At 32.6% G+C, this 19,969-nt stretch overlaps 1 protein-coding gene across 3 annotated transcripts in view; it reads left to right on the top strand.

The window, feature by feature from the left end:
* Window positions 1-19,969, top strand: part of LOC118197664 (cell adhesion molecule Dscam1-like) — a 927,954-nt gene that overhangs the window by 604,957 nt on the left and 303,028 nt on the right. For all 3 annotated transcript variants that reach the window (XM_085816877.1, XM_085816876.1, XM_085816875.1), the window contains exon 9: window positions 2,855-3,139. In XM_085816877.1, coding sequence (XP_085673003.1) covers window positions 2,855-3,139 — 285 coding nt within the window. The remainder of the gene's footprint in view (window positions 1-2,854; window positions 3,140-19,969) is intronic.

Here is a 19,969-nt window from a genome sequence, read left to right as displayed (position 1 = left end):
AGCTGGTGAACATTACAACGAATATTGGAGAACATTGGAGGATGTTCTCTTTTTGCGAGCGATTTAAATTTAGAAACATCGGAAACAGTATGGACTTTTTTTCAGGTATTCGTTTGAGATCTTCTTTCTACGCAGAAGGAGGTTTCCATTAACGGTTTTTCCTTTCCGATTAGTAATGCTACTTATTTTTCCCATAGAAATTTTAATACCATGGTGTGTTTAAAGTTTTTGAACTAAAATAGTAATATTTGTCTTCAGATAGCGCAAAAGGATATTTTTCAATTCGAAGCTTGTTTACATGCAACATTTTGAAAGAAGAATAAATTTAAAAGTAGTAGATGATATTTTGATTTCAAATAATAAGCTTTGGCAAACGTTTCATTCCAAAACATTTTTTAAATTATTCATCAAAATATTTCTAAAAATGTGTAAACACCCTCTGTATTTTAAAGATCAGTTTTGGAAGTGATCAAAAACATTTGATCATTTTCTACTTTTATAAATCAATGAGGTAATGAAGTTATAAATGCTAACGTAACTAGCGAATATTAGAGTGATATGATAGCAAAGCTCTATCCACGCCTTTAAGACAAATATTTAAAATTTTTGTGTGTTTAGCTTTAAATTTCAATTAAATACTTCTTTCTTTTCGCAATAAATCACTAAAATACAAAATTCAGAGCAAACAAAAACGTCTCCTATCACATCATCTCTCTAGTTACAATCAATCTAATCACAGCTCTCGAGGTAAAAACTACTAACAAAAAATGTATAAAAGGACAGGAACACTATTATGAATAGGAATCCGCACAAAGAATGATCTGCACCAGCTGACAATAATATTTATATTTCATTTTCTATTAAAATATACGCTCAAAAAAGAATATATTCAACTGTCCATCAAAGATTTTCTTTAACGAAATCATTCTTTGTAACAGTATTGGCAATTCTTTCATATGTTTTTATTACATGTGCTACTCTCTATAACGCAAGTTACAAATATTGCGTAGATAATATTGCTTTTTGAAAAGAAATCGATATTTGTAGTTTTTTATGAAGAAAACATGTAGAAACATACAGAAGACACAAAAAGAATAAAAAAAAACATAAAAGAGATTCTCTTTCTGGATTTTCAAAATTAAATATAAGAAAGTTTCGTTTTAACTAAGAAATACGTTGGGCAAGTGCGTTAAACTTTGCTTGTACTTTTCAGTAAACTTGAAAACCAATACCAGTCCGCGACTCACTATCCTGTGCTGAAGTTTGTGCGAATAATGCAGTTAGTTTTTTAAATACGAAGAAAAATCAATTTCTTTCATTAAATGAAGCAACAAATACATAGGTTGAAACAGAAAATGCCTGATGGTTTTAAAAATGAGATAGCAGTGTAAACGAAACGAAGTTCTTTTTATTCGTGCTGTATATAGCTTTTATTACCGTTTCAGGCGCACTTTTCTTGAAAAAATTAAAATAGAAGTCACGGCAGTATTTAGTTATAGAAAACATATCTTGCAAATATAATCCTTCTCCATCTAATACTCTATAATCTATCAGGAAAACACTGCGTATTACATTTTGCAGAATTTATCTTGGTGTGGCAACTACCTTACGTTAAAACGACGGCCTTTAATTCAGATAAGGAACCTCATTTTTCGATACAGGCTCGCGATTTTAAGATCTTAATTTATTACTCAATAACCTTCCGTATTAAATTTGCAACTATCATAAGCTTTACTGAATGGCAACACTCTGGCGTATGGAATGTAAAAGCATTTTATTTTCGTCCATGGCAACACATTGCTTTCATAAAGAAGAATTTGCTAATTAAAATTGAAATATTATACATTTTTTCCAAAGGCAAAAATTTCTTATGCTGGAGATTAAAATATGTTATTTCAAATAGCGTTCCCATCGTTGAGATTTTAATAAAAAATTCATTAAAGTTTTAAAAAATATGAAATAAATAAATACTAAAACGAATTCGAAATTCAAATTCGGTCTTCCAGGCGCAGATGTTTAGGTAGAGGACTACGTTATTCAAAATTTGATAACTGCAGGTACTGACGTTTGTTCACAATAGGAAGGACATGCAACTTCTTCATTATTTAATTTCTTTAAATATAAAACGGGACGATAATATTGGTGGCAAAAATATTAAAGTGGTACGCCTTCTAAAGTAAACCAACGCAAAATCCCATTTCGAAACTAATATTATCTTTTGTTTGGGCTTAAAAAAGGGGGAATTTATCAGTCATTGCACCTCTTCCTTCCAAAAGACGTACTGTGGGCCGCTACCGGCATTACAATATGTAGATGGTGATGTGTTCATTAATATGTGCTCAAAATACGGCAACTCTTAGACATATTCGCATAGTCTTGAAAGCTTATTTTAATTTACAGAATGACTTCATGAAATTTAATGGCTTAATTTTATAATATCCTACATACACTTGCAGGCAAATGCTGTAGAGACCTTTTTATTACTCAATCGCTATATTAAGTATTTTTAATCAGTAAGAATTAATTTTTTTATTTCTTCAATTTTGCTAATGATTTTTGCGAAACGTTGACCATTTGTGGAAACTTTTAGGCATATTTAATGCTTCAACCTGGAGCGTACCGTAATGCAACTAATGCTTAGCATTTTAGTCTAAAATTAAAATTTTATAGTAACTGGTCATAGACTTAATTTCTTGTTTTTCATAATGTCAATAAAAGTAAAATACTTTATTTACAGTTGCACGGTACTTGCATTGTCATCCCTTAATCATGTATGCATATGAGTAAATTTTATATTTTTGTTATGACTTTATGTACATTTATTCAAACAACTATAATAAATTTATTCCTACAGTGAAACCGGTGATAGAACCTTTCAGCTTCCCAAAGTCTCTACGAGAAGGTCAGAGAGCGTCAGTTCTGTGCACGGTCAGCAGTGGTGATTTGCCATTTAAGATTCGGTGGTTCAAAGATGGGAGACCCATACCGGACAATATTGGCGTCCGTTCCAATGAAGTTGCAGATTATTCCTCAACTCTTCTCTTTGAATCTTTAGCCCTGCACCATCGAGGCAACTACACGTGCGTGGCTGAGAACGATGCGGGAACCGTCAGCCATACCGCTACAATGGTAATTCACGGTATGGTTCTAACCAATGCAGTAACAATCGCTAAATGTCAACTTTTCTAACATTCTCTTCAATTTATTGCTTCTGAAGCTTGGATTTATCTTGTTTAGCATGAATATGCATGGGCTTGGAATGAAATGTAATTAATTGCATGTCTTCTGCATGATTACTATAAATTCTCTTTCATACTATTTCAATAAATTTTTATTAAACTGAGCATGGGTTATGTGTTTTTGTTCTTTGCATTTTCTTATTTCTTAGGGAAATAATACATTCTTTTGAATTTCTTCCATTGATTTTCACCAATAAGTTTTACCAAACAAATGAAAAAATTACATGATAAAAGTAAGCTATATGAATGATGAAATTACTTTGAATAAAATCATTGTTCAACTTAAAGTAAATAATAAGAACTTTTTTTTCATTTATACATTATTTTTAATAAAATGTAAAATTGTCACGTATTTTAGTATCTCTGGAGCTTATATTTTTCGTAGAGTTGTTTTAAAAATTATTCAATAATAAATAACACTCTAGTTAAAGATATTTATATTTTTTTTTTTTTTTTTTTTACATTTCGGAGCATTTAATGTACTGAAAGCTTCTGTGTAGTATGGTGCAATGTTTTGAGAAAAAACAATTTCCTTATTTAATTTATTCTTCTTTAGTCTAAACTATATACAGTTTTTATGCCTATGAATACGCAATTTCTGTTAACAGCCATTCGATATACAGGTTATTTAAAAAATATAACTGAAAACGAAATGTATTATAAAACTGAAATCTTTGTTTGTAAAATTCCACCTTATATGAAAACATTCTGATAATTGTAGAAACATTTTAAAAACATCTCTTTGATGAAATTATTTATAAATTTTATTGATTGAGGAGTTGAATTAATTGTGAATTAAACTAAACTGGAATTTGTTAATTTCTTTTGCTTCGTTTTGTGGAACTGAGCTTTAAAATGATTTTCTACACTGCAGCTATAAATAAAATTGTACGAAATAGCATCACTTGTTGTGTAATTTTGGGCACATTCTTAATAATAAATATCTATAATTTTAAAAATTATGATTTTTTCGTTTTGTGCAAGTATGGAATGAATCAGTGCATCCTTTTACTGAGCTTTTTTAATTTCCAACTCCTGGCTCAATTATTTATTCAATATCAAAATGAAAGAAAATAATATATCTTAATTTTAATATGCAAAAATTATTTCTCATTTATTCTCGGTTTGTTCCTTCCGTCAGATGATAAATCGGTTTCAAAGAGTGTAGTTTGAATCTGAATGCAATGAAACCTGCTCTTAGCACACATTCACGAGACAGCATTTTTATTTGTTATCAGCGGGTGTTAAAAAATGAGAGTTTGGCCTCATATTTCCAGGGTCTGGAAATTCGGTAAGTGTTCTCTAAAGGGGAACACCAGCTAAAATGATATGCTCCTTAAAGCAGGTTCAATGATATTACGTTTTAATTGTATATCAGGAACTCATAAATTTCATGGCTCAGCTTCTCTCATTTATCACAGAAATTATTCACGTTTTGTTCAACAAGTTGCCTTTCTAGCAAAGCACATATGCGTAAGATGTATACTGTTATTTTTTTTGTAATATACAGAAATAAATATAGCAATAATATATTATATGTGTTAATAACACATATTAGTACAATATATAATAATCGTAATATAATAGATGTAATGCCAAGAGCAGTGTCGCAAAACATCCGCATCTATCGTCAAGCAGGAAATCAGCGATACGTAGTATGCAAAAATCTAAACTAAAGATCAGTCATATTATTGAGTGGTAACTTGAAGAGGAATAACTAAAGAATGGGGAATACTTTTTATCTTAGAATAAGTGCATATTTGATACACAGGAAATGAACAGTGAAACTAAAATTTTTGATAACATAGCACTCCAAATTTGAAGTCTTCACTTCTGATTGGGAATGATGGATATTTATTGCTCTTACAATAATAGCATGTATTTTGATATATCGAGGGTTATGGTATCCAAGGTCATGTCTGCACACCAAGAAAAATAAAGATCTTCGTCCTGTTGGAGTGACTGCAGAAGAAAAAGTAAGGTTTCTACAAGCAATGATACAGTCTTAAGGAAAATTAAAATAACGTTTTGAATCAATTATAAAGCTAGAAATCACAAATGGTTGAAAATTATTTGTAATTGAAATTTTTCGGATGTATCACGTATCTGAAAAATTAGGAATAACGACTAGTTAAATAATGGTAGATTTCACTATTCTCCTGAATCCGACTATTTCTACTAGAAATCTTGCTGGAACTAATAATCATGGCTGTGGAAAGCTGCAACACAATCTTTCATATTCAGCGATTAAGATAAAAATTGGTTTCAGTGTTATTAGGAACGCAAAGCTTGGATATGACGCAGTGCAAATGTGTCTTCTTATGAAATTAGTCATCTTTTAGTTCTTTTTCCGACATCTGGGAGAATTTATGTACGGAGATCTTTTTTCGAAGTGTATTTATGTCAAGATTGAAGCACTGGATGTGGAATGTTGCAGCTTGGGCTCCAATGTTAAGGATGCATCTAGAAATACAAATAATTAATATATCTTCACATCACTATCAGAATGTTTCGAAGTATTGTAAGGAGCCAAGTATTGTAAGGACACATTTTCGAAGTATTGTAAGGACACATTTGGTCAAATATTGTATCTGAAAGGAGATATTATGTATAAGAGTGACAATTCACCTATTTACACAGCAATCTGGAGACAGACTTCTTTGAAAGATCATGAATATGAACTCGAATATTTTCCATGTTCTGTACGTGGGGATCATTGAACCTGTTTGAGGTGAGCTAGAGTTGAGATAAAAAGCATTTCTCTTTCATCATCTGAAAGTAAAATAGCCCCTTTTTTGCAAGAAGAATGGCTTAAAATATCTTTCTTAATTGTGTAAGGCGTTTATTGGTCATTTCCAAAAAGACATTCTGTAGTAACAAATTCTGGAGGTTTGGAACATTTTAATAAATGTTGCTATCCATATTTTTATGTTTTAGAGTCATTATTCAGTCTATAAAAATACATGTAAAATCGTATTCGTGATTAATTTGCAATATTTATGCAGATTATAAAGTAACTAAATACAATTAGGTACATCAGAATGACTGCTCCTTGGTGTAAACTACAAATGTAATGTTATGTATTTAAAAGGTCGCCCTTTCTTTACACTAAATGTTTAGCAGTATTAGGGCATGATACTATCCGAGGTAATGATTTTGAAACAATTTTTATGATTAATTATTGAGCAGCGACATACGATAAGCACTTTGTTTGGAATCCACGATATTGCTATATTTCTGTATCATGTCTTCTCTCATGCACTGGTAAAATTCTAAGATTTAAGTATATTTTTGAGAAATTGGTTTCGGATTACATACATGTGCGATCTATTCGTACATAAATGTGATATTTTCCTCAACTAATTTTCACATTTACAAATGCATAAGAAAATGTTTTAAATACATAATCACGTAAAAAATAAATGTATTTATTATGGAGATTATTATAAAGAAAGAGAAAAATATACTTGTTTTTATGAATTTCTTCCTAATTTTTGTTAGTTTACGAAGCAGCTGCTCTTATTGTACTGAAAACATGAGATAAAAGTGTAATGATTTTACCCAAAATTTTATTTTTATAAGAGAAGGTATATCTTGGATAGATATGATGAAAAGCATTTTTTTCTTTTTACTTCTTTATACTAAGTAAAGGAAGTATTCTGATCAGGGAAAACTTTGATTATCATATTTCAACGAAAATAACCATTTTGAATAACCCTCGAATCCATTTGAATGATTTTTTGCATGAAATCTGCACATACCAACAGAATAAAGGACCATTTTTCCTTAACTATTTGAAAATGTATTTAAAATGGATTTAGAAAGGATTATTTTTCGTACGTACGTATGTATATAGCTATATATATAGCTTAACTCAAAAACGATTAGCCGTAGAACGTTGAAATTTTTGTAGATGAGACTGCTATAACATGTACTTGTGCACCTCGATTGTTTTATTTCAATCGGCCACAATATATATACACATCCACTCTCCTACCCTATTTGGTTAGCTCTGTGTTCTTATTCTTATATGTCTGTAAATTGCGCATTTTTTGCTTTAAAAGTGTTTGAAAAAAAGCTTTAAGATTGACTTTTTTTGCTTCGAAAGTGATACGTTCCGGTTAAGATTTTTATGCCTTCAGTTAATCTGCACGCAATAGTTGTAGAATTTTCAACAATTTAAAAGTGGCTGTAGGTGTAATGGAGCCACTATTTGTTTACATTTGAAAGTCTTAGAAGAACGGCGAATTAAGTCATTTAGAGCACCAACTTCAGTGTCTTTTTTCCCGGTGGAACTAAAGTTAACTTTCAGTTCTATAACCGAAAAATTGGTCTTCCTGCTGGTTGGCCGAATTGCTTGTTTTTGAGTACAAGTTCTAATTTTAACTGTAAAAATTGTATTTTTTAACTGTTTAACTGCATTTGGTGTTTTAATTTTCTCTGTATTTAAAAATTTTTTATGAAGATGTTTTGAGCATTTATGCATTTTTATCTTTCTGCGAAATGTGAACTAAACTGATTAAATGAGAGATATATCGCTAATGAAATTCGAGCAAATAAGTTTAAATAAAATGCAGCAAAAATTTACATTTTTATAGACCGTACAAGGTAGTCATGTGGTGCCCACATCAGCCTTTGTTTGTCTACGTTAATTATTTTAAAACTATTTTCATGACTTTAATAAAATAGGGACGGTAGATCATGTTTTGAGATACCTCACTTAGCTATTGTTATTAGTATTCTACCTATAAATGCCTAATAGCTTCATTTGAATGCTGAATTACAAATGGAAAGGCAAAAATGCTGCTACATTTTTTAAGATTATAAAGCTTGTATGATCTTGCTCAGACAACCCTCTCCCCATTTTCTTACGAAAGCTGTCGCAAAAAATTTTAACTTACAAAAGATTCAGTTCCTTAAAAAAAATTGTGTGTGAAAATTATACATTTGTCAGGACTGCAATGATAATATATTAATTTCATAAATCAGTGCAGTAATTAAAATGTGTCATGTTCTGATCTATTCAGATTAAGCTTTTAAATACCATTCACAAAATATTTGAGCACTTTTCGACGGGTTATCTTTATGCAAAATAATTTTGAATCAGTGGCATCGATACTAAATAATTCAAAAAATGCATCTTCACGTTTTTTTAAGTACAATAAGCGCCGCCCAGCCGGTATAGTGGTTAGTCACTAGGCGTGAGTTCGAATCCCGGAGAAGGCATGGTTGTAACAGTCCTTCCCTTCATAGGAGGCAACGATGGCCACCTATTAGGTGCTTCCATAATGAAACAGCCACCATTTTGGCCATTGTAGTAGCGCAAAGCTAACGGCTATTAAATAAGGCCACCGGCCATTTTTTTAAAAAAAGATATAATAAGCAAATTGACGTTATGTTTTGAACAAATAGCTTCAAAAAGAGCAAAATATTCTTGAGTATATATTTATAGGTAGCAAAATGTTGCTTTTTTTAATCCCTTATTTATACAACAACATGATTAGAATCTACAATATCTATATTTTTCCGAAATATTAATAATACGTTTTTCTACCTAACTCTATTTTTAACCAATTTTTTTTTAAACATATCCTTCATTTATAACAAAAGAAGGACTCTTTTACCAATGTCAATATTTTTCATTATTCGTGGAAATTGTACAGCTGAATGCATGATTATTACCACTAAGTGACTGACTCAAGGAAAGAAGTCGGTGACGCAAAAATTGTGTTATCAACAGCTATACTAGTGTCATTCAAAGTAAAGCTATGTGAAAATCCTTTCCACTTTATTAGACGCTTTCTTTTCAGGTAAAAGAATTTCGGTCCTGTTTACTAAAGAATATTAGAAGGGCTAGAAGAAAGACCACATGATTAGGGAACCATAAACTTCTTAACAGTTACCCATGGGATTAGATCAATCAAGTGTTTTACGACCCTGGTCAAGACACCACAAAATTCAGCCGTGCAACAAACTCCTCAGAGCAATCTTTAATGCTTCGCTTTTCAATTACCTTCGAGGAACTAGCAAATTTTTACAATAAAAATTCAACTTTTATGCTCTGCGTCGTAAAAATATAGTTCCCTCTGCGAAGGAGGAAAAGCAAAAATTCCGATGCTTGCTTCGTAAAGCTTACGCCACTATCTTCGAACAGTATTACTCACGAGATTTACGCCTGACAGGCAGCAAACTCTTCCTGTTCCCAATTGATGGGGTCTTTAACAGATAAAAGCGACCAGGTCTCTTTTAATTGAATCGGTTAATGTTTTCATCGCGGATGCTTTAAGGCCTGTAATTTGCTTATCACTCGCGTGTGCTCAACATTTTCGATTACTTTAGTATAGATTACGTACTTGTTCCGGAGCGAGTTGGATTATGGGGCAGTTAATGCTCAAAATTGCGATGTCTCTCGGAGGTTAATTGGAGTGGGTTGGAATATTTTCTTTTTAACATCATCTAATCTACTGTATGAGATGCGGCAATAGATCATTTTTATGGATATGATTCGCGAAATAGTCACACTAACGGGTACTATAAATTTATCATTAATACATAATTAAAATTTTTATTACTATTTTAATTAATTACTGATTACTTTAAAAACGGGATAAACTTACTGACTACAGACAGTGTCTGGGTCTAATCTTATCAGAGCAGATCATAACTGATTCAGAAATCTGATTTCAACAATAGTTACCATATTTTTGCAATAGTTTTCTAATTGCAGTGCAGAGAAAATAATATTGTTTCTGTATCTTTAATTCTCAATATATCAGTAAGAGCCTTTAAAGTTTTATGTTGATATATTCTATGTTAACATATAATTATCCGTTAATTTTAACATTCACTTACCACATTTTCATGTTACTTATCTGTATTAATTTCACTTCTTTATCACATTACTTATAATGCATTTTATTGTAATTATTCAATTTCTAAAATTATTAATATTTTAATAATAAATTACTTATATTCATTAGAACTATGTTTCCTATATGATACTCAAATGAAAATTTTACATCCATTTTCTTTAGTAGTATTGAAAATTACTTTCATTACTTTTCCTATTATAAACAAAACACATTATTTGTTTATCATATTAGGTACCAGTTTTTTAATAGCATTTCATTCATTTAAAAATTCTTAGTAACAATCCATTATAACATTTCGTAATAATAATTTAAATATCCTAAAATTCGCTATTTAATTTTATTGAATACAATTATGAAAAGTTAAAACTTTTGATACCATAGAATTTTATATTTTCATCAGACAGTGCTAAATTTAAAAAAAAAAATAGAAAAACAATGTAATGATAAAACCAAATTATATGTAAAAATTTAAGAATAGAACCAATTGATGATTAAGTCATTTTTAATACAATTGCGATTAGGAAAAGCAGAAGAGAAAATGCATAATTTAAATGCTACACCAGTGAAAAATAACGTGGCAAAATTGATTCGCTTAAGAGCAGGAGGAAGCAAATTGAGTACGCAGTTTGTTGACCTTCAAAGCACTTTTGAATATATTGGGAGAGTACTTTTATTCTGTAAACACTAGGTGTGATTAATTTTTTAAGCGCTGGTTAAACACAACAAAACGACGAAAGATTTTCTTTTTCTTTTCAGTTAAGATTGTTGTAATTTCGTTACACCATCGAAGAGATGGCTGCAATGAAGTTGAAACTAAAACTTGGAAAGAATTATTCGGTGTAAATGACTTTGTGATTCCCACCTGAGTTTAATGCGCGAGATGAACAATATTCAGACCTTCATTTTTTAGCATCTTTGTAAGTTCAGCGAAAACGAGCTGACACTTGTCTTCAACCGGCTTGCCAGTCTTTAATGCATTTTGAGGATCACCAAATTATTTAAGTGTATACGTGTTGTTCAGTTGAACAGGCTTTTTATTATTATCCATCGCCCATCGGATAATTTTCTTTCCAGGGAACTCAACATCAATTTCTAAAGTAGTGTAGTCATGATGAATAAAAAAGCTCGAAGTACACGACAAAAGCGTCACGAATCTCAAAGAGAGTGTAGTTAGATTGTAGCAGTATTTATATAGTAAATTTTGTCGTTAATCCGATTGGCTAAGAACTATAAGAAATGCAGAAGTTTAAAATTGTATGATGCTGAATTAGTTTTCAGATATGACGCAGTATCGAAAACGTTATTACTATTTTCAGACAAGAAAAGGAAGGTGTCCAAATTAAAAAGAGGAATTGAGTGTATGTTGCTAATTTAAAATATTATTCAGACTTATATTTTTTTATCTTACATAAATTGAGAGTTACATCTTGTAACTTGGTACAGGATGGTCATAAAAAATCTTCCTCGATATACGAATACCTTGGGGGCCTATCCGCTCAAACAATCGAAATGAAATTTCAGATATTGTTATTTAAATGTTATTTGCGCTCGAGATCATGGTGATTTAAAACAATAGAGCTATAGTCGTTACAGCGATGCTGATGTTTGAAGTGATGGTTACAGCTGTTTTGGTTACAGAGAAAAAATTTCAGAGTTTTCAATTTGCAACAGCTACTTTTTTCTCACAGCACTTTGATCAAACTGATCTGCACATTGTAAACCCATAAATGGTGTTGGAACGATACTCGAGAGATACAAATTGCCTGCATTAAATATTTGCAAAGAAGAGTATTGTAAAGGACCATTGATAACATACATGAGGAGAGGGAAATAAACTTTAATTGGTATTTTATTGGTTTATTGCTATTGATTTAGTTAAATATTCTCATTAATTATAAATGGATTAATGATTTTACTTCAGCTTTTGCCATTATGTAAGTATAGTCATTTTTAGCCTAAGTATCGTAAGACACGGCATAAATTTGCCATGGCGCCCTTCAGAAAGATTTATGGTAAATAATTTACTACTTTAAGAACAAAAAGGAGAAATAACGGAATTCGAAAATTCGAAAAGAAAACTTAAAGATTATTAGAAACTGAAGTTAGAATTATATGTATCTATATTTGTAATTATATACTCGTATATACAAGGACGGTGATAATGATGATACTTTAGATGTTAAGGCAGTAGTTATTAACGATAACAGCCGATTCATGAAGAACAAAATGCTATGGGAGCAGATCGAATACTTTTCATTCTGTTAAAACATTTTTCATAGAGACATAGCTAAATTGGCCCAAAAGAGAAGCTTTTCAGGAAGATTTACATGAGCACCTTTTATATTTTTATAGAAACTTTGTTGTCGCATGTCAATAGAAGGAAGATCTAGTCACATAAAGTATAAATATTATGCAAAATGTTTTTGAATTATACATACAGATTATATTTTAAAATTTAGGAAATTCAAGCGTCGAAAATTTTTTATAAATCATCAAATTTCTATGTATGTTATAAACGATATTACGTGCTATTACGCAATTAAGAAAGCTAGATATAATTTGTTAAATATAATACATGTACTGAAATTTATCAACACTTGTTTTAAATATCTAATACTTTGCCGATTTTGTCGGCAAATATCTAATATTTTGTCGAGACTTGGTTCAGTTCGGCAGTCACATAAACTTGTAAATATACTCATGCTTTGTTCCAAGTATTTTCTTTTAGTTCTTATATCCATAGGCCGTCTGCTTCCTTGTAAAAAGTCGCTGTATCTGTGTGGGCTTTGGCAGGCATCCAAGTTTTGAGCCCACAATTAGTTTCCTCTGATGCTAACATAAGGCTAGGATCACGCAACATTACGTGGCTATTGTGCTCCTGCCGTGTTTCTTTTTCATACGTTATTCCTTTTTGTTATTTTATTTTCTCTTATTTCATACAGCATAGCTAGAGTGTGTTTGGCTGTAAAAATCCGAGTTTGCGGAAGAAGGAATTTTCCGCATGCACTATGTATTCTAACGCAGCTTCTGGTGCGCAAACTGATGTTTAATTAATTACGACAGCAATATTGTTTTGAGTTATAACATAAATTCTGTCGTAAAAAATTTTACATCATTAAGATATTCAGGAAATTTAATCGCATTAAAGTGTAATCACATTCAATAAACGTGTACTTCTTTTTAATTCAGTTGCAGCTATTAAAAAAATAGACTGGCTGACATTTTTAATTTTTGTTTACATCATTAAAAACTTTTATTTTTCAAAACCATTTATTTAAATATGCTTCTTCTATCTATATCCAAAAATTTTCAACTAGACAGCTTTCCTGTCTTGGGTTGGTAAGTTTCTTCTACCCTTCTACCTAGTTTCTTTTGTTTTCTATTTGATCCAAACCTGAAGTCAAGACCTTTTGTGTTCTATTTTATTCCTCCAAGTTTGTAAACCACTTTTTTTATACTCTGCTTCATTCTAGCCTAAACCATCTTCTTCATTTAACCAAGGCCTGTAGACAATTCGTCTGATTTTTACTTTATCAGGCTTATAACAGGGTGCTTTAATTTTGTACTTGAATTTATAATGTTAGCAATTTCTTCCTGATCTTTAGTTTGATCGGTCATACCTTCACCTCTCACTGTCTATTATTTATTTGGTACATGAAATGCTATGTTGGGTGTATCTCTTGGACACCAAAATCCAAGGGGTCACCAAGGGGACACCATGAGTGTTTTTCGTGCTTTTCTTTTAAGTAACGTGAATAAAGCTTTGCAGCTTCTCACGCAGGAAATATGAAGTCCTCTACAAAGGAAGTGAAATCCCTAACAAAGATGTCCTTTTCCTTAGGCAGATAGTCCTTGTGTTCTTTGCTTTATTCAGATAACTAACCAATTTGACGGTCGTCAATTTATTTTGAGTGTCGACCAAAAACCAATGAATTCTACTATTATTATTTTATTATTTAATTTTCCTCGGAAGATGAAATTAGAATAAAAATTACAATGGTCCACATGCAGTGGCTTACCTGTAAAAGTAAATAAGGTAATATCCCATTTTGAAATTCTGATTCATCATGCGAATTTATATATATAATTTTTTAAATAGCATGTGATCTATATTAAAACTGTGTTAAAACCGGCTCTGTCTAATACAAAGAATAAATTATTACAATAGCTGTGTCGCACTGCAATTTCTATTTGAAATTGCTCCTGTTAATAATAAATACAGTTTGAAGATTAAGAAGATCACTGTAATTAAAGACAATTAAAAATCATTATATTTTTCATTAAAAATATTCATTATGTCATTAAAAATTAGTATGTTTTAACCGAACATGATTGGATCTTGCTCCTCTTTTGCGAAATTACTTATGACTATCAAAGATGTGCTATTTGTCAGATATTTTTGAGAAACTAAACGATCTCAGCTTGTCTCTTCAAGAAAAAATTCGTAATATATTTACTTCGAATTATAAAATGCTGTTGTGTTGTGATTTATTTCACTTGTCTGACAGTAACATCATAACAAGCTCACGAAATTCATCGTGGCGAAGAGTGCAAGATTGCGCCTGTCTTTAGCAAAACCTTTGAGCTCAATTCAGGCGACAACACTATATTGTTCAGTTCCGCCCCCAATTTTGATGGAGAGCATACCCGGGGAATTATTCTAGCCGCTCTTCAACCCCCTCTCTAGGGGACTTGGACACTAACCTTTAGAGAGGACTTTCGGCTCGTTGCATATTTAGAGGCCCCCGTGTCACACAGACACTATAAATTTACAACCCCATGCCTTTTCCGGGATTTGAACCCAGGCCCATCGGTACGGCTGACCACTACCCTGGTAGGGCGGCTCGAATGATGAAACTGAAGGCTTTATTTAAAAAATCAATATCCGAAGAATATGGAGAAAAATTATTCATTTGAATGTTTACATCTTTCGACAATTTTATAATTATAAAATAATTGCAAAAATTATTATAGATCATTTAAAAACCCTACAAACACAACTTTGCAAATACTTTATGTCCAATTTTGACTCCAAAACGTTACTTTCGATTTATGAAACCTTTTTGATTGACATTAATATTATTAACCATTAACCACCTGCTATATAATCGTAAGCAAGTAAGAAAATTGCAACACCATCAAGTAATTATGCAAATTCACCCTAACTTACAAGAATGTAAATTGAGGTAAGGCATACAAATTATTAGATTTATGAAGCTGTTGCTCATGCGTGGAATGAGAACCGGGCGCTTTTTTCATGTATATAAAGCACTGTAAAGTTGCAATGAAATCTGTTTATCATCCTCTATCTACAGTGAACGTTTAATTAATAGTCAATATGCCTCGTCCACAGCTCGAGGGTGCCATACTAATAACTAACAGAGTTCGAACGAGGCCGCATTTTCGGTATGCGACAGGGGGGGATTTTCATATCGAGCAATCGCATCCCGCACGCAGCGTAATGCCACAACAGTGAAGAGTGTTTGGAAGAAATGAACAGAGGAGAACAACATTAAGCAAAATCCTGCCAGTGGGGGCATGCAATAGCACAACTGCACAAGGCGATAGACATGTCATCCGCATGGATGTGACGGACCTTTCAGTGTCCTCTCGTGTGTTAGCACAATGTTGGAGCACGGCTACAGATGTTGTGTTGTCTAGCTCCAAGGTTCACCGCCGTCTACTGCAGCATGAACTGCGTGAAAGGGTTCCTCTATGCAGGATTCCCTTGTCGCCGAATCACAGATGCCTCTGACTTCAACGCCCACGGCAACATAGCGCGTGGCGTGCCCTGTAGCAGCAACTTGTTTTCTCATATGAGTCTCTCTACAGTCTGGAGCACATTGATGAAAGAGTATGAGTCAGACGTTACAGAGGGAAATGTCTGCTCCCACAGTGTGTTATCCAGTGTCATACTACACAAGCGTCTGCCATCATTGTGTATAGAGCTATTGGATATAATTGTCGATCCCATCTAGTGCAAATTGCGGGCAACCTCAACGGTGATCGCTACATAAGGAAAGTTGTGAAGTCAGAGGTTCTCCAATTTTTGACACATCCTGGGAGCTGTATTTCAGCAGGATAATGCCGTGCACCGTGTACATGTTTTTCAAACTGCAAAGCCTTCTTTAAGGTACAACAGGTTTCAGCGCTTCTCATGGCCTGCTTATTCCCTGGATATGTCGCACATTGATCATGTCTGGGATTTCATAGGCCGGCGAATGGCTCGTACAGCTAGTGGAGCACTCACTGACTGACTTTGGAACTTTGAACTGTGGCGTTGAGTCGAAGCCATATGAAATGCCATTTTCCAGGATTACATTCAGAACCTGTATGATTCAATGACACGACGTTCACAGCCTCTCATTGCTCAGCGTGGCGGACACACAAAGTACTGATTTCTGACGTTCGTTTTGTTTTATGTCGTATAAATTTGATCATTTATTTGTATCGCTATCAGTAATATGTGGAATTATTTTTATTTATTCCGGCAATTCCTTTATGGTGTTGCATTTTTCACAGACATTAGTATATATGTAGTAGAAAAGTGATGCATACAATGGAACTGAAATTTTAATTTCAAGCAAGTCTGCATAATAGCAATAGAATAGGCTTGTGATGAAATTCTTAAAAAAATTAAGGAAATAAAACTTTACGTCATATGCAGTTGTATTTTTGATTAACAAATGTGAGCGCGTGACAGCCTTTTGAAAACTGACAAAGAATATCAAAGGCATTTATTTGTTTTCTTTCCCCCATGTTACATTTTTGAATCGATATTATTATAATTATTGCCGTGACATATCCGATAAAATCCAGTTCTCATATTTTTTTTTTTTTTTTTAGATTAAATACGCTTAAAACTAATTTTAGTTCAAAAGAATGAGTATTCATTCCAGTTATCCATATAGTACTTGCGAAGTACTTGGACAGTTCGTATACAAAAAATTAATACTGTTTATTTAAGATACAAAAACACGCCGAACAAGTATTAATTTGGAATTCAAACAACAAAAATCAGCATTATATTTGCAAATTTTCACAGGACTAGTTTCCACGGTTTTATCGAAACATCATCCTCAGCTGCAAAAGCGCAAATGAACGAGATAAGATATAATGATTAGATAAGATAATATAAGAAATACTGGACACGAGAAAAGCTCCTGGCGCTTTCTGTTGATGAATGGAGAACTATAACATAATTTCTTTAAAGGCTAAAGGCAAAAATATAAATTGGAATTTGGGTCGTTAACTAGAACAGAAAGATATTTTTGAATGGTAAATGCCTCTAGAAAATCTAATTCACGAATGGAAGTTGTTTTTGGTTTTTGGCTGCAGAAAAATTGAAAGTGTGATTTTCGGGCCAACAATGTTGGGCAACAGAAGACTTCTGTGTTTCCTTTTTTCGAACATATGCATCATGTTCCTTAACGCGAAATTTTAAGGATCTTTTAGTGTGACCAATGTAAATTAAACCTCACTGGCATCGAATCCTGTAAATACCCCCAGAAACTCATATACGGAACGGGATTCTTGAGTATGGAACTCGCAATTTTATTGATGGGAGGACAAATAACCCGAAAGTTAAATTTCTGTAAAATAAGTGCAATTTTATAGCTAATTGCAGAAAGAGTGGAATGACAACAGAATTCTTATAATCTGCTAAAAGAAGACTCAACACGCAAACAAACTTTTGGTGTGTTGCGATGAGAATTTTTTAACCGATTGATTAATAATGTTGGGTGAAAATACCCTGTCAATAACTACTGCTTTTAAATTATTTAGTTATTCATCAAGAGACAGTTTGGAAGAGCAAACTTGAAGTGCACGGAAAACGTAGGAATAAAATAAAGCTAAACTTTGTTTAGTCGGATGACATGATTTGAAAAGTGGTGGAAGGGAAACCGTAGTACTAAACCGATCACGGTAAACCGTAGTACTAAATTTGGATGTGTTACGTGTGGCTAGAATATCGAAGAACGGAAAAGAATTGCATGTCTCAAGTTGAAAAGTGAACTGAATAGCAGGTTCAATAGAATTCATTGTTGAAAGAACTTTATTTAAATCATCTTTATTACCTTCAAAAGGGTAAAATGTTCGTCTACGTAGCGGAACCATACCGGGAAATTTAAGGTTTCAAAAAAATCTTATTCATAATAATGCATGTAGATATCAGCCAAGATGGGACTGGGGGGCTTCCCATGGCTAATCTTTCGGTTTGCTTGTAATACTTATATTGGAAAACGAAATGCGTTTGTTTCAAACAGAGTTGAGTGAGGGAAATTAGCTCATCAATTTCAATGCAAGAGAAATGAATTTCACAAAGTCTGGTTTTTAGACATCGTAACGCGCCCTTCACTGAACATTGGTGAATAATGATTTTACATCAAAGAAATCATAAAAAAATTTCTAGGAGAAATACTTTAAACTTTTTTTACAAACTCTATTGAGTTCTTTATAGTTTAAATGTTATTATATAATAGAGTTGAAATAATGGAAATGAAATGTTTAGCTAACGGATACGAGGCAGTGCCTAAATTTGATACAGCAGGGCGGAAAGGAATACCACTTTTACGAAATTTGAGAAGAGCATATAATCTGACACAATTCACAACAGATGGGGTAAGCGACTGTTTTAAGTTGGTCGAAAGGATTTGTGAAGTGATCGCAGTGTGATCGCAGTTTTTATTATTGTTTTTATTATTATTTTATTATTTTTTATTCATCGGTTGCCTTTCACCGCCTGTTAAAAAATTTTATCAACTTTGTACTATTAAAATTTTTGATCATTAAATAGATAAGTGAAAGTTCACTTACCTTCTAAATAGGGCTGCCCTGAACTGCCTGCTTTTCCTTCTTGTAGGTATCCGTCTCTATGATGAACTTCGATTCACTGCGAAACACAGCTATAAACTTTTTAAGAAATTTTAATTCGTATGAAAGATATCTACAAAATATTTACAAGTTATAATGATTACAAGCATAATTTATACGGAGACGGTCTATCGTTATACATCTGTTAGACGCGTCAGCCGTTCAACTGACTACTTTTAGTCTCTTTCGCCAGAGGGCGTTCGTGGAAGTAAAGTTCTAGTAAGCAAACGCGGCACTCCCACCTTGAGGTCCAGTATCAGCAGAGGATGGACCTCAACTGACCTGTAGTTCAAGTCTTTTGAGATTTCGTCATACGTCGAGTTCTGTACCTCACTAGCATATCCGACTCATGTGAAAAGTTGAGTTCAAGAGGTATGAGGTTTTTAGTAGGTCTTATAATCTCGCCTTGTGCAGTTTTCAGTTTCACTAATCTAATGTGTCCGTCGTGGGATGGAAAAATTTCCAGGATTCTAGCTAAGGGCCAGTTTATCCTTTTTTCGTTGTTGGACACAATTACAAGATCACCAACTTTCACAAAAGATGGTTCGCGGATGAATTTTGAGCTTTGTTTTAGTTGCCCTAAATATTCAGATCGAAATCTTTTCGTAAATCTTTTCTCAATTTGGCTCTGTAAAGGTATCTTTTATTGATGGATTTAGAATCCAAAAGATCTAATTCAGGAACTCCAGTCTCTGGAATTTCTGTTAGAAACATTGCTGGGGTGAGAGCTCTTAAATCCTTTATGTCTTCTGACAAATACGTGAGAGGACGGTTGTTCATAATGCTCTCGCAGTCACAAATGATTGTCAACAATTCTTCGTAGTTCAGAGAAGATTTTCCTAGTACCTTTCGAAGAATTCTCTTTAGTACTCCAATTAATCTTTCCCACCACCCTCCCCACCATGGCGAGGAAGGGGGGATAAATTTCCATTCAATTTTCTTAACTGTTGCATTTTCTAAGATAGAATTCCAATCTATGGTCTT

This window comes from Stegodyphus dumicola, chromosome 5 (assembly GCF_044657685.1).
Source record: "Stegodyphus dumicola isolate Sdum_Otavi_A_Nest chromosome 5, ASM4465768v1".
Lineage (NCBI taxonomy): Eukaryota > Metazoa > Arthropoda > Arachnida > Araneae > Eresidae > Stegodyphus > Stegodyphus dumicola.
The sequence above is the reverse complement of the archived record's forward strand: the minus strand, read 5'-3'. Positions and strand labels throughout refer to the sequence as shown.